At 58.9% G+C, this 24,456-nt stretch overlaps 1 protein-coding gene across 4 annotated transcripts in view; it reads right to left on the reverse strand.

Moving 5' to 3' along the window:
* The window catches only part of LOC122547863 (protein FAM227A-like), a 221,113-nt gene that overhangs the window by 179,377 nt on the left and 17,280 nt on the right, over positions 1 to 24,456 (reverse strand). For all 4 annotated transcript variants that reach the window (XM_087978406.1, XM_087978405.1, XM_087978404.1 and 1 more), the window contains exons 4-6: positions 24,367 to 24,421; positions 21,765 to 21,829; positions 12,810 to 12,953 (exon numbers count right to left, since the gene is read on the reverse strand). In XM_087978406.1, the coding sequence (XP_087834532.1) occupies positions 12,810 to 12,953; positions 21,765 to 21,829; positions 24,367 to 24,421 (264 nt within the window). The remainder of the gene's footprint in view (positions 1 to 12,809; positions 12,954 to 21,764; positions 21,830 to 24,366; positions 24,422 to 24,456) is intronic.

Genomic DNA, 24,456 nt, shown 5'->3' on the forward strand with positions numbered 1-24,456 from the left:
CTCACTCTCCCCCAGACTGCACGCCCTCACTCTTCCCCCAGACTGCCCGCACTCACTCTTCCCGCAGACTGCCCGCCCTCACTCTCCCCCAGACCTCCCGCCCTCACTCTTCCCCCAGACTGCCCGCACTCACTCTTCCCCCAGACTGCACGTCCTCTCTCTCCCCCAGACTGCACGCCCTCACTCTTCCCCCAGACTGCCCGCACTCACTCTTCCCCCAGACTGCACGTCCTCTCTCTCCACCAGACTGCACACCCTCACTCTTCCCCCAGACTGCACGCCCTCACTCTCCCCCAGATTGCCCTCCCTCACTCTTCCCCAAGACTGCCCGCACTCACTCTTCCCCCAGACTGCACGCCCTCACTCTTCCCCAAGACTGCCCGCCCTCACTCTCCCCCAGACTGCCCGCCCTCACTCTCCCCCAGACTGCCCGCCCTCACTCTCCCCCAGACTGCCCGCCCTCACTCTCCCCCAGACTGCCCGCCCTCACTCTTCGCCAAGACTTCCCGCCCTCACTCTTGCCCCAGAGTGCCCGCACTCACTCTTCCCCAAGACTGCACGCCCTCACTCTCCCCCAGACTGCCCGCCCTCACTCTCCCCGAGACTGCCCGCACTCACTCTCCCCCAGACTGCCCGCACTCACTCTCCCCCAGACTGCCCACACTCACTCTCCCCCAGATTGAAAGCCCTCACTCTTCCCCAAGACTGCACGCCCTCACTCTTCCCCCAGACTGCCCACACTCACTCTTCCCCCAGACTGCACGCCCTCACTCTTCCCCCAGACTGCCCGCCCTCACTCTTCCCCCAGACTGCCCGCACTCACTCTTCCCCCAGACTGCACGCCCTCACTCTCACCCAGACTGCCTGCCCTCACTCTCACCCAGACTGCACGCCCTCACTCTCACCCAGACTGCCTGCCCTCACTCTTCCCCCAGACTGCACGCCCTCACTCTCACTCAGACTGCCCGCCCTCACTCTCACCCAGACTGCACGCCCTCATTCTCACCCAGACTGCCCGCACTCACTCTTCCCCCAGACTGCATGCCCTCACTCTCACCCAGACTGCACGCCCTCACTCTCACCCAGACTGCACGCCCTCACTCTCACCCAGAACTGCCTGCCCTCACTCTTCCCCCAGAGTGCCCGCACTCACTCTTCCCCCAGACTGCCCGCACTCACTCTTCCCCCGACTGCCCGCACTCACTCTCCCCCAGACTGCACGCCCTCACTCTTCCCCAAGACTGCACGCCCTCACTCTTCCCCCAGACTGCCTGCACTCACTCTTCCCCCAGACTGCACGCCCTCACTCTCCCCCAGACTGCACGTCCTCTCTCTCCCCCAGACTGCCCGCCCTCACTCTTCCCCCAGACTGCCCACACTCACTATCCCACAGACTGCCCGCACTCACTCTTCCCCAAGACTGCACGCCCTCACTCTCCCCCAGACTGCCCGCCCTCACTCTTCCCCCAGACTGCCCGCCCTCACTCTCCCCCAGACTGCCCGCCCTCACTCTCCCCCAGACTGCCCGCACTCACTCTCCCCCAGACTGCCCGCACTCACTCTTCCCCCAGACTGTCCGCACTCACTCTTCCCCCAGACTGCACGCCCTCACTCTTCCCCCAGACTGCACGCCCTCACTCTCTCCCCAGACTGCACGCCCTCAGTCTTCCTCCAGACTGCCCGCCCTCACTCTCCCCCAGACTGCCCGCCCTCACTCTCCCCCAGACTGCCCGCACTCACTCTCCCCCAGACTGCCCGCACTCACTCTTCCCCCAGACTGCACGCACTCACTCTTCCCCCAGACTGCCCGCCCTCACTCTCCCCCAGACTGCCCGCCCTCACTCTCCCCCAGACTGCCCGCACTCACTCTCCCCCAGACTGCCCGCACTCACTCTTCCCCCAGACTGTCCGCACTCACTCTTCCCCCAGACTGCACGCCCTCACTCTTCCCCCAGACTGCACGCCCTCACTCTCCCCCCAGACTGCACGCCCTCAGTCTTCCTCCAGACTGCCCGCCCTCACTCTCCCCCAGACTGCCCGCCCTCACTCTCCCCCAGACTGCCCGCACTCACTCTCCCCCAGACTGCCCGCACTCACTCTTCCCCCAGACTGCACGCACTCACTCTTCCCCCAGACTGCCCGCCCTCACTCTCCCCCCAGACTGCACGCCCTCAGTCTTCCTCCAGACTGCCCGCCCTCACTCTCCCCCAGACTGCCCGCCCTCACTCTTCCCACAGACTGCCCGCACTCATTTTCCCCCCGACTGCCCACCCTCACTCTCCCACAGACTGCCCGCACTCACTCACCCCAAGACTGCACGCACTCACTCTCCCCCAGACTGCACGCCCTCACTCTTCCCCAAGACTGCCCGCCCTCACTCTCCCCCAGACTGCCCGCACTCACTCTTCCCCCAGACTGCCCGCACTCACTCTCCCCCCGACTGCCCACCCTCACTCTCCCACAGAATGCCCGCCCTCACTCTCCCACAGAATGCCCGCACTCACTCACCCCAAGACTGCATGCCCTCACTCTTCCCCCAGACTGCACGCCCTCACTCTTCCCCCAGACTGCCCGCCCTCACTCTTCGCCCAGACTGCCCGCACTCTCTCTTCCCCCAGACTGCACGCCCTCACTCTCACCCAGACTGCCTGCCCTCACTCTCACCCAGACTGCCTGCCCTCACTCTCACCCAGACTGCCTGCCCTCACTCTCACCCAGACTGCCTGCCCTCACTCTCACCCAGACTGTCCGCACTCACTCTCCCCCAGACACCTCGCCCCCAATCTCCCTCAGACTGCCCGCACTCAATCTCCCCCAGAGACCTCGCCCTCACTCACCCCCAGACTGCACGCCCTCACTCTCCCCCAGACTGCCCGCATTCACTCTCCCCCAGACACACCTCGCCCTCACTCTCCCCCAGACACCTCGCCCTCACTCTCCCCCAGACTGCCTGCCATCACTCTCCCCCAGACACACCTCGCCCTCACTCTCCGCAGACTGACTGCCCTCACTCTCCCCCAGACACCTCACCCTCACTCTCCCCAGACTGACTGCCCTCACTCTCACCCAGACACCTCGCCCTCACTCTCCCCCAGACTGCCCGCCCTCACTCTCCCCATAGACACCCCGCCCTCACTCTCCCCCAGACTGCCCGCATTCACTCTCCCCCAGACACACCTCGCCCTCACTCTCCCCAGACACCTCGCCCTCACTCTCCCCCAGACTGCCCGCACTCACTCTCCCCCAGACTGCCCGCACTCACTCTTCCCCCAGACTGCACGCACTCACTCTTCCCCCAGACTGCATGCCCTCACTCTCCCCCCAGACTGCACGCCCTCAGTCTTCCTCCAGACTGCCCGCCCTCACTCTCCCCCAGACTGCCCGCCCTCACTCTTCCCACAGACTGCCCGCACTCATTTTCCCCCCGACTGCCCACCCTCACTCTCCCACAGACTGCCCGCACTCACTCACCCCAAGACTGCACGCACTCACTCTCCCCCAGACTGCACGCCCTCACTCTTCCCCAAGACTGCCCGCCCTCACTCTCCCCCAGACTGCCCGCACTCACTCTTCCCCCAGACTGCCCGCACTCACTCTCCCCCCGACTGCCCACCCTCACTCTCCCACAGAATGCCCGCCCTCACTCTCCCACAGAATGCCCGCACTCACTCACCCCAAGACTGCATGCCCTCACTCTTCCCCCAGACTGCACGCCCTCACTCTTCCCCCAGACTGCCCGCCCTCACTCTTCGCCCAGACTGCCCGCACTCTCTCTTCCCCCAGACTGCACGCCCTCACTCTCACCCAGACTGCCTGCCCTCACTCTCACCCAGACTGCCTGCCCTCACTCTCACCCAGACTGCCTGCCCTCACTCTCACCCAGACTGCCTGCCCTCACTCTCACCCAGACTGTCCGCACTCACTCTCCCCCAGACACCTCGCCCCCAATCTCCCTCAGACTGCCCGCACTCAATCTCCCCCAGAGACCTCGCCCTCACTCACCCCCAGACTGCACGCCCTCACTCTCCCCCAGACTGCCCGCATTCACTCTCCCCCAGACACACCTCGCCCTCACTCTCCCCCAGACACCTCGCCCTCACTCTCCCCCAGACTGCCTGCCATCACTCTCCCCCAGACACACCTCGCCCTCACTCTCCCCCAGACACCTCGCCCTCACTCTCCGCAGACTGACTGCCCTCACTCTCCCCCAGACACCTCGCCCTCACTCTCCCCAGACTGACTGCCCTCACTCTCACCCAGACACCTCGCCCTCACTCTCCCCCAGACTGCCCGCCCTCACTCTCCCCATAGACACCCCGCCCTCACTCTCCCCCAGACTGCCCGCATTCACTCTCCCCCAGACACACCTCGCCCTCACTCTCCCCAGACACCTCGCCCTCACTCTCCCCCAGACTGCCTGCTATCACTCTCCCCCAGACACACCTCGCCCTCACTCTCCCCCAGACATCTCGCCCTCACTCTCCGCAGACTGACTGCCCTCACTCTCCCCCAGACACCTCGCCCTCACTCTCCCCAGACTGACTGCCCTCACTCTCACCCAGACAACTCGCCCTCACTCTCCCCCAGACTGCCCGCCCTCACTCTCCCCATAGACACCCCGCCCTCACTCTCCCCCAGACTGCCCGCATTCACTCTCCCCCAGACACACCTCGCCCTCACTCTCCCCCAGACACCTCGCCCTCACTCTCCCCCAGACTGCCCGCCCTCACTCTCCCCGAGACTGCCCGCACTCACTCTCCCCCAGACTGCCCGCACTCACTCTCCCCCAGACTGCCCACACTCACTCTCCCCCAGATTGAAAGCCCTCACTCTTCCCCAAGACTGCACGCCCTCACTCTTCCCCCAGACTGCCCACACTCACTCTTCCCCCAGACTGCCCGCCCTCACTCTTCCCCCAGACTGCCCGCCCTCACTCTTCCCCCAGAGTGCCCGCACTCACTCTTCCCCCAGACTGCACGCCCTCACTCTCACCCAGACTGCCTGCCCTCACTCTCACCCAGACTGCACGCCCTCACTCTCACCCAGACTGCCTGCCCTCACTCTTCCCCCAGACTGCACGCCCTCACTCTCACTCAGACTGCCCGCCCTCACTCTCACCCAGACTGCACGCCCTCATTCTCACCCAGACTGCCCGCACTCACTCTTCCCCCAGACTGCATGCCCTCACTCTCACCCAGACTGCACGCCCTCACTCTCACCCAGACTGCACGCCCTCACTCTCACCCAGAACTGCCTGCCCTCACTCTTCCCCCAGAGTGCCCGCACTCACTCTTCCCCCAGACTGCCCGCACTCACTCTTCCCCAGACTGCCCGCACTCACTCTCCCCCAGACTGCACGCCCTCACTCTTCCCCAAGACTGCACGCCCTCACTCTTCCCCCAGACTGCCTGCACTCACTCTTCCCCCAGACTGCACGCCCTCACTCTCCCCCAGACTGCACGTCCTCTCTCTCCCCCAGACTGCCCGCCCTCACTCTTCCCCCAGACTGCCCACACTCACTATCCCACAGACTGCCCGCACTCACTCTTCCCCAAGACTGCACGCCCTCACTCTCCCCCAGACTGCCCGCCCTCACTCTTCCCCCAGACTGCCCGCCCTCACTCTCCCCCAGACTGCCCGCCCTCACTCTCCCCCAGACTGCCCGCACTCACTCTCCCCCAGACTGCCCGCACTCACTCTTCCCCCAGACTGTCCGCACTCACTCTTCCCCCAGACTGCACGCCCTCACTCTTCCCCCAGACTGCACGCCCTCACTCTCTCCCCAGACTGCACGCCCTCAGTCTTCCTCCAGACTGCCCGCCCTCACTCTCCCCCAGACTGCCCGCCCTCACTCTCCCCCAGACTGCCCGCACTCACTCTCCCCCAGACTGCCCGCACTCACTCTTCCCCCAGACTGCACGCACTCACTCTTCCCCCAGACTGCCCGCCCTCACTCTCCCCCAGACTGCCCGCCCTCACTCTCCCCCAGACTGCCCGCACTCACTCTCCCCCAGACTGCCCGCACTCACTCTTCCCCCAGACTGTCCGCACTCACTCTTCCCCCAGACTGCACGCCCTCACTCTTCCCCCAGACTGCACGCCCTCACTCTCCCCCCAGACTGCACGCCCTCAGTCTTCCTCCAGACTGCCCGCCCTCACTCTCCCCCAGACTGCCCGCCCTCACTCTCCCCCAGACTGCCCGCACTCACTCTCCCCCAGACTGCCCGCACTCACTCTTCCCCCAGACTGCACGCACTCACTCTTCCCCCAGACTGCATGCCCTCACTCTCCCCCCAGACTGCACGCCCTCAGTCTTCCTCCAGACTGCCCGCCCTCACTCTCCCCCAGACTGCCCGCCCTCACTCTTCCCACAGACTGCCCGCACTCATTTTCCCCCCGACTGCCCACCCTCACTCTCCCACAGACTGCCCGCACTCACTCACCCCAAGACTGCACGCACTCACTCTCCCCCAGACTGCACGCCCTCACTCTTCCCCAAGACTGCCCGCCCTCACTCTCCCCCAGACTGCCCGCACTCACTCTTCCCCCAGACTGCCCGCACTCACTCTCCCCCCGACTGCCCACCGTCACTCTCCCACAGAATGCCCGCCCTCACTCTCCCACAGAATGCCCGCACTCACTCACCCCAAGACTGCATGCCCTCACTCTTCCCCCAGACTGCACGCCCTCACTCTTCCCCCAGACTGCCCGCCCTCACTCTTCGCCCAGACTGCCCGCACTCTCTCTTCCCCCAGACTGCACGCCCTCACTCTCACCCAGACTGCCTGCCCTCACTCTCACCCAGACTGCCTGCCCTCACTCTCACCCAGACTGCCTGCCCTCACTCTCACCCAGACTGTCCGCACTCACTCTCCCCCAGACACCTCGCCCCCAATCTCCCTCAGACTGCCCGCACTCAATCTCCCCCAGAGACCTCGCCCTCACTCACCCCCAGACTGCACGCCCTCACTCTCCCCCAGACTGCCCGCATTCACTCTCCCCCAGACACACCTCGCCCTCACTCTCCCCCAGACACCTCGCCCTCACTCTCCCCCAGACTGCCTGCCATCACTCTCCCCCAGACACACCTCGCCCTCACTCTCCCCCAGACACCTCGCCCTCACTCTCCGCAGACTGACTGCCCTCACTCTCCCCCAGACACCTCGCCCTCACTCTCCCCAGACTGACTGCCCTCACTCTCACCCAGACACCTCGCCCTCACTCTCCCCCAGACTGCCCGCCCTCACTCTCCCCATAGACACCCCGCCCTCACTCTCCCCCAGACTGCCCGCATTCACTCTCCCCCAGACACACCTCGCCCTCACTCTCCCCAGACACCTCGCCCTCACTCTCCCCCAGACTGCCCGCACTCACTCTCCCCCAGACTGCCCGCACTCACTCTTCCCCCAGACTGCACGCACTCACTCTTCCCCCAGACTGCATGCCCTCACTCTCCCCCCAGACTGCACGCCCTCAGTCTTCCTCCAGACTGCCCGCCCTCACTCTCCCCCAGACTGCCCGCCCTCACTCTTCCCACAGACTGCCCGCACTCATTTTCCCCCCGACTGCCCACCCTCACTCTCCCACAGACTGCCCGCACTCACTCACCCCAAGACTGCACGCACTCACTCTCCCCCAGACTGCACGCCCTCACTCTTCCCCAAGACTGCCCGCCCTCACTCTCCCCCAGACTGCCCGCACTCACTCTTCCCCCAGACTGCCCGCACTCACTCTCCCCCCGACTGCCCACCCTCACTCTCCCACAGAATGCCCGCCCTCACTCTCCCACAGAATGCCCGCACTCACTCACCCCAAGACTGCATGCCCTCACTCTTCCCCCAGACTGCACGCCCTCACTCTTCCCCCAGACTGCCCGCCCTCACTCTTCGCCCAGACTGCCCGCACTCTCTCTTCCCCCAGACTGCACGCCCTCACTCTCACCCAGACTGCCTGCCCTCACTCTCACCCAGACTGCCTGCCCTCACTCTCACCCAGACTGCCTGCCCTCACTCTCACCCAGACTGCCTGCCCTCACTCTCACCCAGACTGTCCGCACTCACTCTCCCCCAGACACCTCGCCCCCAATCTCCCTCAGACTGCCCGCACTCAATCTCCCCCAGAGACCTCGCCCTCACTCACCCCCAGACTGCACGCCCTCACTCTCCCCCAGACTGCCCGCATTCACTCTCCCCCAGACACACCTCGCCCTCACTCTCCCCCAGACACCTCGCCCTCACTCTCCCCCAGACTGCCTGCCATCACTCTCCCCCAGACACACCTCGCCCTCACTCTCCCCCAGACACCTCGCCCTCACTCTCCGCAGACTGACTGCCCTCACTCTCCCCCAGACACCTCGCCCTCACTCTCCCCAGACTGACTGCCCTCACTCTCACCCAGACACCTCGCCCTCACTCTCCCCCAGACTGCCCGCCCTCACTCTCCCCATAGACACCCCGCCCTCACTCTCCCCCAGACTGCCCGCATTCACTCTCCCCCAGACACACCTCGCCCTCACTCTCCCCAGACACCTTGCCCTCACTCTCCCCCAGACTGCCTGCTATCACTCTCCCCCAGACACACCTCGCCCTCACTCTCCCCCAGACACCTCGCCCTCACTCTCCGCAGACTGACTGCCCTCACTCTCCCCCAGACACCTCGCCCTCACTCTCCCCAGACTGACTGCCCTCACTCTCACCCAGACAACTCGCCCTCACTCTCCCCCAGACTGCCCGCCCTCACTCTCCCCATAGACACCCCGCCCTCACTCTCCCCCAGACTGCCCGCATTCACTCTCCCCCAGACACACCTCGCCCTCACTCTCCCCCAGACACCTCGCCCTCACTCTCCCCCAGACTGCCTGCTATCACTCTCCCCCAGACACACCTCGCCCTCACTCTCCCCCAGACACCTCGCCCTCACTCTCCGCAGACACCTCACCCTCACTCTCCCCCAGATACCTCGCCCTCACTCTCCCCCAGACACACCTCACCCTCACTCTCCTCCAGACACCTCGCCCTCACTCTCCCCCAGACACCTCACCCTCACAGTCCCCCAGACACCCCTCACCCTCACTCTCCCCCAGACACACCTCGCCCTCACTCTCCCCCAGACACCTTGCCCTCACTCTCCGCAGACACCTCACCCTCACTCTCCCCCAGATACCTCGCCCTCACTCTCCCCCAGACACACCTCACCCTCACTCTCCCCCAGACACCTCGCCCTCACTCTCCCCCAGACACCCCACCCTCACTCTCCCCCAGACACCCCGCCCTCACTCTCCCCAGACTGCCTGCCCTCACTCTCCCCCAGACTGCCCGCACTCACTCTCCCCATAGACAACCTGCCCTCTCTCTCCCCCAGACTGCCCGCCCTCACTCACCCCCAGACACCTCACCCTCACACTCTCCCCCAGACACCTCGCCCTCACTCTCCCACAGACTGCCCGCACTGACTCTCCCACAGATTGCCCACACTCACTCTCCCCCCAGACACCTCGCCCTCACTCTTCCCCAGACACCTCGCCCTCACACTCTCCCACAGACACCTCGCCCTCACTCTCCCACAGACTGCCCGCATTCACTCTCCCCCCAGACACCTCGCCCTCACTCTTCCCCAGACACCTGGCCCTCACACTCTCCCACAGACATCTCGCCCTCACTCTCCCACAGACTGCCCGCACTCACTCTCCCTCAGACTGCCCGCCCTCACTCACCCCCAGACACCTCGCCCTCACACTCTCCCCCAGACTGCCCGCACTCACTCTCCCCCAGACACCTCCTCCTCACTCTCCCCCAGACTGCCCGCACTCACTCTCCCCCAGACACCTCATCCTCACTCTCCCCCAGACTGCCCGACCTCACTCTCCCCCAGACTGCCCGCCCTCACTCTCCCCCAGACTGCCCGCCCTCACTCTCCCCCAGACTGCCCGCCCTCACTCTCCCCATAGACAACCTGCCCTCTCTCTACCCCAGACTGCCCGCCCTCACTCACCCCCAGACACCTCGCCCTCACACTCTCACAGGCTGCCCGCACTCACTCTCCCCCCAGACACCTCGCCCTCACTCTCCCCCAGACTGCCTGCCATCACTCTCCCCCAGACACACCTCGCCCTCACTCTCCCCCAGACACCTCGCCCTCACTCTCCCCCAGACTGCCTGCCATCACTCTCCCGCAGACACACCTCGCCCTCACTCTCCGCAGACACCTCACCCTCACTCTCCCTCAGATACCTCGCCCTCACTCTCCCCCAGACACCTCGCCCTCACTCTCCCACAGACACCTCGCCCTCACTCTCCCACAGACACCTCGCCCTCACAGTCCCCCAGACACCCCGCCCTCACTCTCCCCCAGACACCCCACCCTCACTCTCCCCCAGACACCCCGCCCTCACTCTCCCCAGACTGCCCGCACTCACTCTCCCCCAGACTGCCCGCACTCACTCTCCCCATAGACAACCTGTCCTCTCTCTCCCCCAGACTGCCCGCCCTCACTCACCTCCAGACACCTCGCCCTCACACTCTTTCCCAGACACCTCGCCCTCACTCTCCCACAGACTGCCCGCACTCACTCTCCCCCCAGACACCTCGCCCTCACTCTTCCCCAGACACCTCGCCCTCACACTCTCCCACAGACACCTCACCCTCACTCTCCCACAGATTGCCCGCACTCACTCTCCCACAGATTGCCCGCACTCACTCTCCCCCAAACACCTCGCCCTCACACTCTCCCACAGACTGCCCGCACTCACTCTCCCACAGACTGCCCGCACTCACTCTCCCCCCAGACACCTCGCCCTCACTCTTCCCCAGACACCTTTCCCTCACACTCTCCCCCAGACACCTCGCCCTCACACTCTCCCACAGACTGCCCGCATTCACTCTCCCCCCAGACACCTCGCCCTCACTCTTCCCCAGACACCTTTCCCTCACACTCTCCCCCAGACACCTCACCCTCACACTCTCCCACAGACACCTCGCCCTCACTCTCCCACAGACTGCCCGCACTCACTCTCCCTCAGACTGCCCGCATTCACTCTCCCCCAGACACCTCGCCCTCACACTCTCCCCCAGACACCTCGCCCTCACACTCTCCCCCAGACACCTCGCCATCACACTCTCCCCCAGACACCTCGCCCTCATCCTCTCCCCCCAGACACCTCGCCCTCACACTCTCCCACAGACACCTCGCCCTCACACTCTCCCCCAGACACCTCGCCCTCACTCTCCCACAGACTGCCCGCCCTCACTCTCCTCCAGACTGACCGCCCTCACTCTCCCCATAGACACCCCGCACTCACTCTCCCCAGACACCTCACCCTCACAGTCCCCCAGACACCCCAACCTCACTCTCCCACGGACACCCCGCCCTCACTCTCCCCAGACTGCCCGCACTCACTCTCCCCCAGACTGCCCGCACTCACTCTCCCCATAGACAACCTGCCCTCTCTCTCCCCCAGACTGCCCGCCCTCACTCACCCCCAGACACCTCGCCCTCACACTCTCCCCCAGACACCTCGCCCTCACTCTCCCCCAGATACCTCGCCCTCACTCTCCCACAGACTGCCCACATTCACTCTCCCCCCAGACACCTCGCCCTCACACTCTCCCCCAGACACTTCGCCCTCACACTCTCCCCCAGACACCTCGCCCTCACTCTCCCCCAGATACCTCGCCCTCACTCTCCCACAGACTGCCCACATTCACTCTCCCCCCAGACACCTCGCCCTCACACTCTCCCCCAGACACCTCGCCCTCACACTCTCCCCCAGACACTTCGCCCTCACACTCTCCCACAGACACCTCGCCCTCACTCTCCCACAGACACCTCGCCCTCACTCTCCCACAGACTGCCCGCCCTCACTCTCCCACAGACACCTCGCCCTCACTCTCCCCCAGACACCTCACCCTCACTCTCCCCAGACACCTCACCCTCACAGTCCCCCAGACACCCCACCCTCACTCTCCCCCAGACACCCCACCCTCACTCTCCCCCAGACACCCCACCCACACTCTCCCCAGACTGCCCGCCCTCACTCTCCCCCAGACTGCCCGCACTCACTCTCCCCCAGACTGCCCGCACTCACTCTCCCCATAGACAACCTGCCCTCTCTCTCCCCCAGACTGCCCGCCCTCACTCACCCCCAGACCCCTCGCCCTCACACTCTCCCCCAGACACCTCGCCCTCACTCTCCCCCAGACTGCCCGCCATCACTCTCCCACAGACTGCCCACACTCACTCTCCCCCAGACTGCCCGCCATCACTCTCCCCGAGACACCTCGTCCTCACTCTGCCCCTGACACCTTGTCCTCATTTTCCCCCAGACTGCCCGCCACTCTCCCCAGACACCTTGTCCTCACACTCCCCAGACACCTTGCATTCACTCGCCCTCAGACTGCCCGCTCTCACTCTCCCTCAGACTGCCCGCACTCACTCTCCCACAGACACCTCGCCCTCACACTCTCCCCCCAGACACCTCGCCCTCACTCTCCCCCAGACTGCCCACACTCACTCTCCCCCAGACTGCCTGCACTCACTCTCCCCCAGACTGCCTGCACTCACTCTCCCCCAGACACTTCGCACTCACTCTCCCCCAGACTGCCCGCCTTCACTCTCCCACAGACTGCCTGCCTTCACTCTCCCCCAGACACTTCGCACTCACTCTCCCCCAGACTGCCCGCACTCACTCTCCCGCAGATTGCCCGCACTCACTCTCCCGCAGATTGCCCGCACTCACTCTCCCCAAGATGTGCTGACGGAAGTTGCCTGGGATGCTCTGTGTTGTGAAAGCGGTCACTCTCTTACTCACTGACCTGCTTTAAGAGCTGTGAGCGAGCCCTCTGCACGCTCACCAAGATCTGCTCCAGCTCAGTGTCGTTGGGCAGTGGAATTGGTTTCTTCCTGCAGAACCCTGGATATTGCTGAAGCTCCACCAACTTTGGCTGGACATCGGAATGCTGCACAGCAATCCATGTGAGAGATATAAAAACAGGTCAGACTGAAAACACAGAGAGACACCATTCTGCACATTCTGCATGAATTGTCTCCAGGGAGGGAGAAGTCACAAGTGAAGGGTGCATGGCGACCAAGATATGTTTGTAAAGCTTTATGGACCCCACACCCAATCCATCTAGTTAATCTTTGACTTTCAAAAAGCTATTGTCTCACAAGGCGCTCAGATCAGATCTCAATCACCACAGATTGTCCTCGTTGCACGTACTGTCAGTCAGTGTTGGCGTAATGGTCAGTCAGTGTCGCTGTAATGGTCGGTCAGTGTCGTGGTAATGGTCAGTCACTGTCGTGGCAATGGTCGGTCACTGTCGTGGCAATGGTCGGTCAGTGTCGTGGCAATGGTCGGTCAGTGTCGGGGGGATGGTCAGTCACTGTTGTAATGGTCGGTCAGTGTCGGGGGAATGGTCAGTCACTGTTGTAATGGTCGGTCAGTGTCGGGGGGATGGTCAGTCACTGTCGTGGTAATGGTCGGTCAGTGTCGTGGCAATGGTCGGTCAGTGTCGTGGCAATGGTCGGTCAGTGTCGGGGGGATGGTCAGTCACTGTTGTAATGGTCGGTCAGTGTCGGGGGGATGGTCAGTCACTGTCGTGGCAATGGTCGGTCAGTGTCGTGGCAATGGTCGGTCAGTGTCGTGGCAATGGTCGGTCAGTGTCGGGGGGATGGTCAGTCACTGTTGTAATGGTCGGTCAGTGTTGGGGGAATGGTCAGTCACTGTTGTAATGGTCGGTCAGTGTCGGGGGAATGGTCAGTCACTGTTGCGATAATGGTTGGTGAGTGCCAGGGGGATGGCCAGTCACTGTAGGGGTAATGGCCAGTCAGTGTCACAGTAATGATCAGTCACTAGCAGTAATAGTCGGTCAGTGTCAGGGGGATGGTCAGTCATTGTTGGGTTAATGCTCAGTCAGTATCGGGGATGATCAGTCACTGTCACGTAATGGTCAGTCAGTGTCGGGGCGATGGTCAGTCACTGTCGTAGTAATGGTCAGTCAGTGTCTGGGGAATGGTCAGTCACTGTCTGACAGTGTCGGGGCGATGGTCAGTCACTGTTACGGTAATTGTCGGTCAGTGTCGAGGCGACAGACAGTTACTGTCATGGTAATGGTCATTCAGTGTCGCGTTAATGGTCAGTCATTGTCAGGGCGATGGTCAGTGTCGGGTTAATGGTCAGTCAGTATCGGGGGATGGTCAGTCACTGTCCTAGTAATGGTCATTCAGTGTTGTGGTAATGGTCATTCAGTGTTGTGGTAATGGTCACTCAGTGTCAGGGTAATGTTTGGTCAGTGTCACGGTAATGGTCAGTCACTGGCGGGGTAATGGTCAGTCAGTGTCGGGGGATGGTCAGTCAGTGTCACGGTAATGGTCAGTCAGTGTCACGGTAATGATCGGTCAGTGCCGCGGTAACGGGCAGTCAGTGTCGCAGTAATGGTCAGTCAGTGTCAGGGCAACGATCAGGCAGTCTTGGGTTAATGGTCTGTCAGTGTCAAGGCGATGGTCTGTCAGTGTCGTGGTAATGGTCAGTCAGTGTCACGGTAATGGCTGGTCAGTGTCGGGGCAATGGTCAGTCAGCGTCACCGTAATTGTCAGTGTCGGGGGGGTGGTCAGTCACTGTTGCAGTAATGGTTAGTCAATGTCGGGGTTGGTCAGTCCGTGTCGGGGGATGGTCAGTGTCACAGTAATGGTCAGTCAGTGTCGGGGAATGGTCAGTCAGTCACGGTAATGGTCAGTCAGTGTCGGGGAATGGTCAGTCAGTCACGGTAATGGTCAGTCAGTGTCGGGGGATGGTCAGTCAGTCACGGTAATGGTCAGTCAGTGTCGGGGTTGGTCAGTCACTGTCGGGAGGTGGTCAGTCAGTGTTGGGGATGGTCAGTCAGTGCCGCGGGAATGGTCAGTGTCGCGGGAATGGTCAGTCACTGTCACGGTAATGGTCAGTCAGTGTCGAGGCAATAGTCGGTCAGTGTCGGGGGATGGTCAGTCAGTGTCACGGTAATGGTCAGTCAGTGTCACGGTAATGATCGGTCAGTGCCGCGGTAACGGGCAGTCAGTGTCGCGATAATGGTCAGTCAGTGTCAGGGCGACGGTCAGTCAGTCTCGGGTTAATGGTCGAGGCGATGGTCTGTCAGTGTCGTGGTAGTGGTCAGTCAGTGTCGGGGGATGGTCAGTGTCAGGGGCAATGGTCAGTCAGCGTCACGGTAATGGTCAGTGTCGGGGGGTTGGTCAGTCACGGACATGGTAATGGTCAGTCACTGTTGCAGTAATGGTTAGTCAGTGTCGGGGTTGGTCAGTCACTGTCGGGAGGTGGTCAGTCAGTGTTGGGGGATGGTCAGTCAGTGCCGCGGGAATGGTCAGTGTCGCGGGAATGGTCAGTCACTGTCACCGTAATGGTCAGTCAGTGTCGGGGGATGGTCAGTCACTGTCACGTTAATGGCTGGTCAGTGTCACAGTAATGGTCAGTCAAGGTCGGGGTAATGGTCAGTCAGTGACAGGGGGAATGGTCAGTCATTGTCGGCAATGGTCAGTCAGTGTCGAGGCAATAGTCGGTCAGTGTCGGGGGATGGTCAGTCAGTGTCACGGTAATGGTCAGTCAGTGTCAGGGGATGGTCAGTTATTGTCGGGGCAATGGTCAGTCAGTGTCGAGGCAATGGTCGGTCAGTGTCAGGGCGATGGTCAGTCAGTGTCATGTTAATGGTCAGTCAGTTTCAGCGGATGGTCAGTCAGTTTCGGGGGATGGTCAGTCACTGAGGCGTTAATGGTCAGTCAGTGTCAGGGGATGGTCAGTCACTATCACAGTAATGGTCAGTTAGTGTCAGGGGATGGTCAGTCACTGTCATGATAATGGTCAGTCACTGTTGCGGTAATGGTAAGTCAGTGTCGGGGGATGGTCAGTCACTGTCACGGTAATGGTTAGTCACTGTCGGGATGGTCAGTCACTGTTGCAGTCATGTTTGGTCACTGTCATGGGGATGGTCAGTCAATGTCGGGGGGATGGTCAGTTATTGTCGGGGCAATGGTCAGTCAGTGTCGAGGCAATGGTTAGTCAGTGTCGGGGCGATGGTCAGTCAGTGTCACGTTAATGGTCAGTCAGTTTCGGAGGATGGTCAGTCAGTTTCGGGGGATTGTCAGTCACTGACACGTTAATGGTCAGTCAGTGTCAGGGGATTGTCAGTCACTATCACGGTAATGGTCAGTCAGTGTCAGGGGATGGTTAGTCACTGTCATGATAATGGTCAGTCACTGTTGTGGTAATGGTCAATCAGTGTCGGGGGGATGGTCAGTCAGTGTCACGGTAATAGTCAGTCAGTGTCAGGGGATGGTCAGTCACTGTCATGATAATGGTCAGTCACTTTGCGGTAATGGTCAGTCAGTGTCGGGGATGGTCAGTCACTGTCACGGTAATGGTCAGTCACTGTTGCAGTAATGTTTGGTTACTGTTGGGGGGATGGTCAGTCAGTGTCGGGGGATGGTCAGTCACTATCACGTTAATGGTCAGTCAATGTCGGGGGATGGTCAGTCATTGTCGGGGTAATGGTCAGTCAGTGTCAGGGGGATGGTCAGTCAGTGTTACGTTAATGGTCAGTCAGTTTCTGGGGATGGTCAGTCAGTGTCACAGTAATGGTCAGTCAGTGTCGGGGCGATGGTCAGTCACTGTCGCAGTAATGGTCAGTCAGTGTCAGGGGATCGTCAGTCACTGTCATGATAATGGTCAGTCACTGTCGCGGTAATGGCTGGTCACTGTCATAGTAATGGTCAGTCAGTGTCAGGGGCAATGGTCAGTCAGCATCGCGGTAATGGTCAGTCAGTGTCGGGGTGACGGCCAGTCAGTGTCGAGGTGATGGTCAGTCAGTGTCGGGGGATGGTCAGTCAGTATCGGGGGATGGTCAGTCAGTGTCACGTTAATGGTCAGTCAGTTTCAGAAGATGGTCAGTCAGTTTCGGGGGATGGTCAGTCACTGTCACGTTAATGGTCAGTCAGTGTCAGGGGATGGTCAGTCACTATCACGGTAATGGTCAGTCAGTGTCGGGGGGGTGGTCAGTCACTATCACGGTAATGGTCAGTCAGTGTCGGGGGGATGGTCAGTCACTATCACGGTAATGGTCAGTCAGTGTCGGGGGATGGTCAGTCACTATCACGGTAATGGTCAGTCAGTGTCGGGGGATGGTCAGTCACTGTCGCAGTAATGGTCAGTGTCAGGGGATGGTCAGTCACTATCACGGTAATGGTCAGTCAGTGTCAGGGATAGTCAGTCAGCGTCGTGGTAATGGCTGGTCACTGTCGCGGTAATGGCTGGTCACTGTCGCGGTAATAGTCAGTCAGTGTCAGGAGCAATGGTCAATCAGCGTCACGATAATGGTCAGTCAGTGTCAGGGTGATGGCCAGTCAGTGTTGGGGGATGGTCAGTCAGTGTCAGGGGATGGTCAGTCAGTGTCGGGGTGATGGCCAGTCAATGTTGAGGTGATGGCCAGTCAGTGTCGGGGGATGGTCAGTCAGTGTCGGGGGATGGTCAGTGAGTGTAGAGGCGATGGTCGGTCAGTGTCGGGGGATGGTCAGTCAGTATCGTGGGATGGTCAGTCAGTGTCACGTTAATGGTCAGTCAGTTACGGAGGATGGTCAGTCAGTTTCGAGTGATGGTCAGTCACTGTCACGTTAATGGTCAGTCAGTGTCAGGGGATGGTCAGTCACTATCACGGTAATGGTCAGTCAGTGTCAGGGGATGGTCGGTCAGTGTCGGGGGATGGTCAGTTAGTGTCACGGTAATGGTCAGTCATTGTCGGGGGGATGGTCGGTTATTGCCGGGGCAATGGTCAGTCAGTGACGAGGCAATGGTCGGTCAGTGTCGGGGCGATGGTCAGTCAGTGTCACGTTAATGGTCAGTCAGTGTCAGAGGCAATGGTCAGTCAGCGTCATGGTAATGGTCAGTCAGTGTCGGGGGATGGTCAGTCACTGTCGTGGTAATGGTCAGTCAGTGTCGGGGGATGGTCAGTCACTGTCGTGGTAATGGTCAGTCAGTATCCTGGTAACGGTCAGTCAGCGTCGCGGTAATGGTCGGTCAGTGTCGGGGGATGGTCAGTGTCGGGGTGATGGCCAGTCATGTCGGGGGATGGTCAGTCAGTGTGGGGGGGGGTGGCCAGTCAGTGTCGGGGGATGGTCGGTCACTATCGTGGTAATGGTCAGTCAGTATCCTGGTAATGGTCAGTCAGCGTCGCGGTAATGGTTAGTCAGTGTCGGGGTGATGGCCAGTCAGTGTCGGGGTGATGGCCAGTCCATGTCGGGGGATGGTCAGTCAGTGTGGGGTGGATGGCCAGTCAGTGTCGGGGGATGGTCAGTTACTGTCGTGGTAATGGTCAGTCAGTATCCTGGTAATTGTCAGTCAGTATCATGGTAATGATCTGTCAATGCTGTGGTAATGGGCAGTCAGTGTCGCGGTAATGGGCAGTCAGTGTCGAGGCGATGGTCAGTCACTGTCACGGTAATGGTCAGTCAGTGTCAGGGGATGGTTAGTCATTGTCGGGGTAATGGTCAGTCAGTGTCGGGGAATGGTCAGTCAGTGTCACGGTAATGGTCTGTCAGTGTCGTGGTAATGGTCAGTCCGTGTCGGGGGATGGTCAGTGTCACAGTAATGGTTAGTCAGTGTCTCGGTAATGGTTAGTCAGTGTCAGGGGATGGTCAGTCATTGTTGGGGTAATGAGTCAATGTCGGGGGATGGTCAGTCACTGTCGCGGTAATGGCCGGTCAGTGTCGCGGTAATGGCCAGTCACTGTCGGGGAATGGTCAGTCAGTGTCAGGGGCAATGGTCAGTCACTTTCGTGGTAATGGTCAGTGTCGAGGGGATGGTCAGTCACTGTTGCGGTAATGGTAAGTCAGTATCGAGGGGATGGTCAGTCACTGTCATGGTAATGGTTAGTCAGTGTCGCGGTAACGGTCAGTCAGTGTCACAGTAATGGTCAGTCACTGTCACGGTAATGGTCAGTCAGTGTCAGGGGATGGTCAGTCAGTGTCACGGTAATGGTCAGTCAGTGTTGGCGGATGGTCAGTTATTGTCGGGGTAATGGTCAGTCAGTGTCGAGGCGATGGTCGGTCAGTGTCGAGGCGATGGTCGGTCAGTGTCACGTTAATGGTCAGTCAGTTTCGGAGGGTGGTCAGTCAGCTTCGGGGGATGGTCAGTCACTGTCACGTTAATGGTCAGTCAGTGTCAGGGGATGGTCAGTCACTACCACGATAATGGTCAGTCACTGTCACGATAATGGTCAGTCACTGTTGCGCTAATGGTCAGTCAGTGTTGGGCCACGGTCAGTCACGGTCGCGGTAATGGCTGGTCCGTGTCACAGTAATGGTCAGTGTCGGGGCAATGGTCAGTCACTGTCGCGGTAATGGCTGGTCAGTGTCGCGGTAATGGTCGGTAAATGTTGGAGCGATGGTCAGTCACTGTCGCGGTAATGGTTAGTCAGTGTCAGGGGCAATGGTCAGTCACTTTCGCGTTAATGGTCAGTCAGTGTCGAGGGGATGGTCAGTCACTGTTGTGGTAATGGTAAGTCAGTGTCGAGGGGATGGTCAGTCACTGTCATGGTGATGGTTAGTCAGTGTCGCGGTAACAGTCAGTCAGTGTTGGGGAATGGTCAGTCAGTGTGACAGTAATGGTCAGTCACTGTCACGGTAATGGTCAGTCAGTGTCAGGGGATCGTCAGTCAGTGTCACGGTAATGGTCAGTCAGTGTTGGGGGGATGGTCAGTTATTGTCAGAGTAATGGTCAGTCAGTGTCGAGGCGATGGTCGGTCAGTGTCGGGGCGATGGTCGGTCAGTGTCACGTTAATGGTCAGTCAGTTTCGGAGGGTGGTCAGTCAGCTTCGGGGGATGGTCAGTCACTGTCACATTAATGGTCAGTCAGTGTCAGGGGATGGTCAGTCACTACCACGATAATGGTCAGTCACTGTCACGATAATGGTCAGTCACTGTTGCGGTAATGGTCAGTCAGTGTCGGGCCACGGTCAGTCACGGTCGCGGTAATGGCCGGTCCGTGTCACAGTAATGGTCAGTGTCAGGGCAATGGTCAGTCACTCGCGGTAATGGCTGGTCAGTGTTGCGGTAATGGTGGGTAAATGTTGGAGCGATGGTCAGTCACTTTCGCGTTAATGGTCAGTCAGTGTCGAGGGGATGGTCAGTCACTGTTGTGGTAATGGTAAGTCAGTGTCGAGGGGATGGTTAGTCACTGTCACGGTAATGGTCAGTCAGTGTCGCAGTAATGGTCAGTCCGTGTCAGGGGATGGTCAGTCAGTGTCACAGTAATGGTCAGTCAGTGTTGGGGAATGGTCAGTCAGTGTCACAGTAATGGTCAGTCAGTGTCACAGTAATGGTCAGTCACTGTCGCGGTAATGGTCAATCAGTGTCGAGGGGATGGTCAGTCACTGTTGTGGTAATGGTAAGTCAGTGTCGAGGGGATGGTTAGTCACTGTCACGGTAATGGTCAGTCAGTGTCGCAGTAATGGTCAGTCCGTGTCAGGGGATGGTCAGTCACTGTCGCGGTAATGGTCAGTCAGTGTCGGGGGATGGTCAGTCAGTGTCACGGAAATGGTCAGTCAATGTTGGGGGGATGGTCAGTTATTGCCGGAGTAATGGTCAGTCAGTGTCGAGGCGATGGTCGGTCAGTGTCGGGGCGATGGTCGGTCAGTGTCACGTTAATGGTCAGTCAGTTTCGGAGGGTGGTCAGTCAGCTTCGGGGGATGGTCAGTCACTGTCACGTTAATGGTCAGTCAGTGTCAGGGGATGGTCAGTCACTACCACGGTAATGGTCAGTCAGTGTCAGGGGATGGTCAGTCACTGTCATGATAATGGTCAGTCACTGTTGCGGTAATGGCTGGTCAGTGTCAGGGGATGGTCAGTCACTGTCATGATAATGGTCAGTCACTATCACGGTAATTGTCAGTCACTGTCGGGGATGGTCAGTCACTGTTGCAGTAATGTTTGGTCACTGCCGGGGTGATGGGCAGTCAGTGTCGGGGCAATGGTCAGTCAGTGTCACGTTAATGGTCAGTCAGTTTCCGGGGATGGTCAGTCACTGTCGTGGTAATGGTCGGTCAGTGTCACGGTAATGGTCAGTCAGTGTCGGGGCGATGGTCAGTCACTGTAATGGCTGGTCAGTATCGCGGTAATGGTCAGTCAGTGTCGGGGCGATGGTCAGTCACTGTCGCGATAATGGCGGGTCAGTATCGTGGTAATGGCCGGTCAGCGTCGGAGCGATGGTCAGTCACAGTCGCGGTAATGGTCAGTCAGTGTCAGGGGCAATGGTCAGTCAGTGTCGGGGAATGGTCAGTGTCGGGGGATGGTCAGTGTCGGGGGATGGTCAGTCAGTGTCTGGGTGATGGTCAGTCAGTGTCGCGGGGTTATGGTCAGTCAGTATCGTGGTAATGATCAGTCAGTGTCACGGTAATGGGCAGTCAGTGTCGCGGTGATGGGCAGTCAGTGTCGCGGTGATGGGCAGTCAGTGTCGCGGTGATGGGCAGTCAGTGTCATGGTAATGGAAGGTCAGTGTCGAGGCAATAGTCTGTCAGTGTCGAGGCAATGGTCTGTCACTGTCATGGTAATGGTCAGTCAGTGTCATGGGATGGTCAATCACTTTCGTGGTAATGGTCAGTCAGTGTCAGGGTTTAACAGAGTCTGGACGGGATGTTGGTGGGGGATTGTGTGAAACATTGACAAGCCCACATTGACTGAAATGAAATGTTCTCTTTGGTGAAATGTAAAGAAAACAAGTGAAATGCACCAACCTTGCTCTTTGGGCGTTTCTCCAAAGGTATCTCTGGAAATTTTGAACCAAGATGTGGTCTCGATTCTGGAAAATCAATTAATATTGACAGAAGCGATATATGAGAAGGTATTGATGACAGAGAGAGTGTGCACATACTCCTGATGTTTCAATGTTTGAGCAAGCTGTCAGTGGTACTGACAGAGTAACAATCATCGAGATATTTGTCTACAGGCAGAATCCTTATAGGACAGGAAAACTCAGCTGTTTTAAACATCACCATTCAGTAGCAACATTCAGTACAGGCATCAACCACATGGTCATAACAGTCTGTACAGGTATCAATGATATCACAATAACAGACTGTCCTGGAATCTGTAACAAAGTATCAATAGTTAGCCCCTGTATCAATGACACAGTAATGACAATCTATACTGACACAGTAATTATAAACAGTACCAGTAATAAGAATCTGCACAGCTATCAGCGACATGGTAACAAGTCTATCAGAGATCAATGATGATCTTACAATTGTGTACTCCACAACCACCTGATGAAGGAGCAGCACTCCGAAAGCTAGTGCTTCCAAATAAACCTGTTGGACCATAACCTGGTGTTGTATGATTTTTAACAGAGATCAGTGACACAGTAAGAAGAGACTGTATCAACATCAGTGACACAGTAATGACAGTGAGTACAGACATCAGCAGCACAGCCATAGTAATCTATACAGGCATCAATGACACATATCAAAATCAAACCCAGTATCAGTGACACAATAATGACAGTCTGTACCTGTATCAGTGACACTGAAACAACAGTTTGTACAGGCATCAGCAAATGGTTACAACATCGTGTAACACCCAGTATCAATTGTTTTTATCGGTATCAGTGACACTATCATGACAGCCTGTATAGGTCTTGGTGATGCTGTCACGACAGCCTGTACAGGTCTCGGTAACGCTGTCACGACAGCCTGTACAGGTATCAGTGATGCTGTCCCGACAGCCTGTACAGGTATCAGTGACACTGTCCCGACAGCCTGTACAGGTATCAGTGACACTGTCCCTACAGCCTGTATAGGTATCAGTGACACTGTCCCGACAGCCTGTACAGGTCTCGGTGACACTGTCACGACAACCTGTACAGGTATCAGTGACGCTGTCACGACAGCCTGTACAGGTATCAGTGACGCTGTCACGACAGCCTGTACAGGTATCAGTGATGCTATCCCGACAGCCTGTACAGATATCAGTGACACTGTCCCAATAGCCTGTACAGGTATCAGTGACACTGTCCCAACAGCCTGTATAGGTCTCAGTAACGCTCTCACGACAGCCTGTACAGGTATCAGTGACGCTGTCCCGACAGCCTGTACAGGTATCTGTGACACTGTCCCGACAGCCTGTACAGGTATCTGTGACACTGTCCCGACAGCCTGTACAGGTTACAGTGACGCTGTCACAACAGCCTGTACAGGTATCAGTGACGCTGTCACAACAGCCTGTACAGGTATCAGTGACGCTGTCCGGACAGCCTGTATAGGTCTCGGTGACGCTGTCCCGACAGCATGTACAGGTATCAGTGACAGTGTCACGACAGCCTGTACAGGTTTCAGTGACGCTGTCATGACAGCCTGTATAGGTCTTGGTGATGCTGTCCCGACAGCCTGTACAGGTATCAGTGATACTGTCCCAAAAGACTTTGCAGGTATCAGTGACGCTGTCACGACAGCCTGTACAGGTATCAGTGACGCTGTCCCCACAGCCTGTACAGGTATCAGTGACACTGTCCCCACAGCCTGTACAGGTATCAGTGACACTGTCCCCACAGCCTGTACAGGTATCAGTGACACTGTCCCGACAGCCTGTATGGGTCTCGGTGACGCTCTCACGACAGCCTGTACAGGTATCAGTGACACTGCCCCAACAGCCTGTACAGGTATCAGTGATGCTGTCCCGAAAGCCTGTATAGGTCTCGGTGACGCTGTCCTGACAGCCTGTACAGGTATCAGTGATGCTGTCACAATAGCCTGTATAGGTCTTGGTGATGCTGTCCCGACAGCCTGTACAGGTATCAGTGATGCTGTCCCGAAAGCCTTTACAGGTATCAGTGACGCTGTCACGACAGCCTGTACAGGTATCAGTGATGCTGTCCTCACAGCCTGTACAGGTATCAGTGACGCTGTCCCCACAGCCTGTACAGGTATCAGTGACACTGTCCCGACAGCCTGTACAGGTATCAGTGACACTGTCCCGACGCCTGTACAGGTCTCGGTGACGCTCTCACGACCGCCTGTACAGGTATCAGTGACGTTGTCCCGATAGCTTGTACAGGTATCAATGATGTTGTTCCGATAGCCTGTACAGGTATCAGTGACGTTGTCCTGACAGCCTGTACAGGTATCAGTGACATTGTCCCAACAGCCTGTACAGGTATCAGTAATGCTGTCCCAACAGCCTGTACAGGTATCAGTGACACTGTCACAACAGCCTGTGTCAGTCACATATTAACAACCGTGTGGACCAGTGTCAGAGACATGGCAATGAGTCACAGTCATTTATGTAATATTCCATTACACTAATTCCCTGCTTAAGAAATAACTTAATATTTGACATTCTTACTCTCTGATTGGATGCTGGCTGGTAGCACACCTTCTTTATTTCGAGTCTCAACAAGCTGTGAAGAATCAAAGTAGATAGAATTACCAACAG

Source organism: Chiloscyllium plagiosum, unplaced genomic scaffold (assembly GCF_037043375.1).
Source record: "Chiloscyllium plagiosum isolate Xiang-an unplaced genomic scaffold, Cpla_swu_hap1 HiC_scaffold_33, whole genome shotgun sequence".
Taxonomy (NCBI): Eukaryota; Metazoa; Chordata; class Chondrichthyes; order Orectolobiformes; family Hemiscylliidae; genus Chiloscyllium; species Chiloscyllium plagiosum.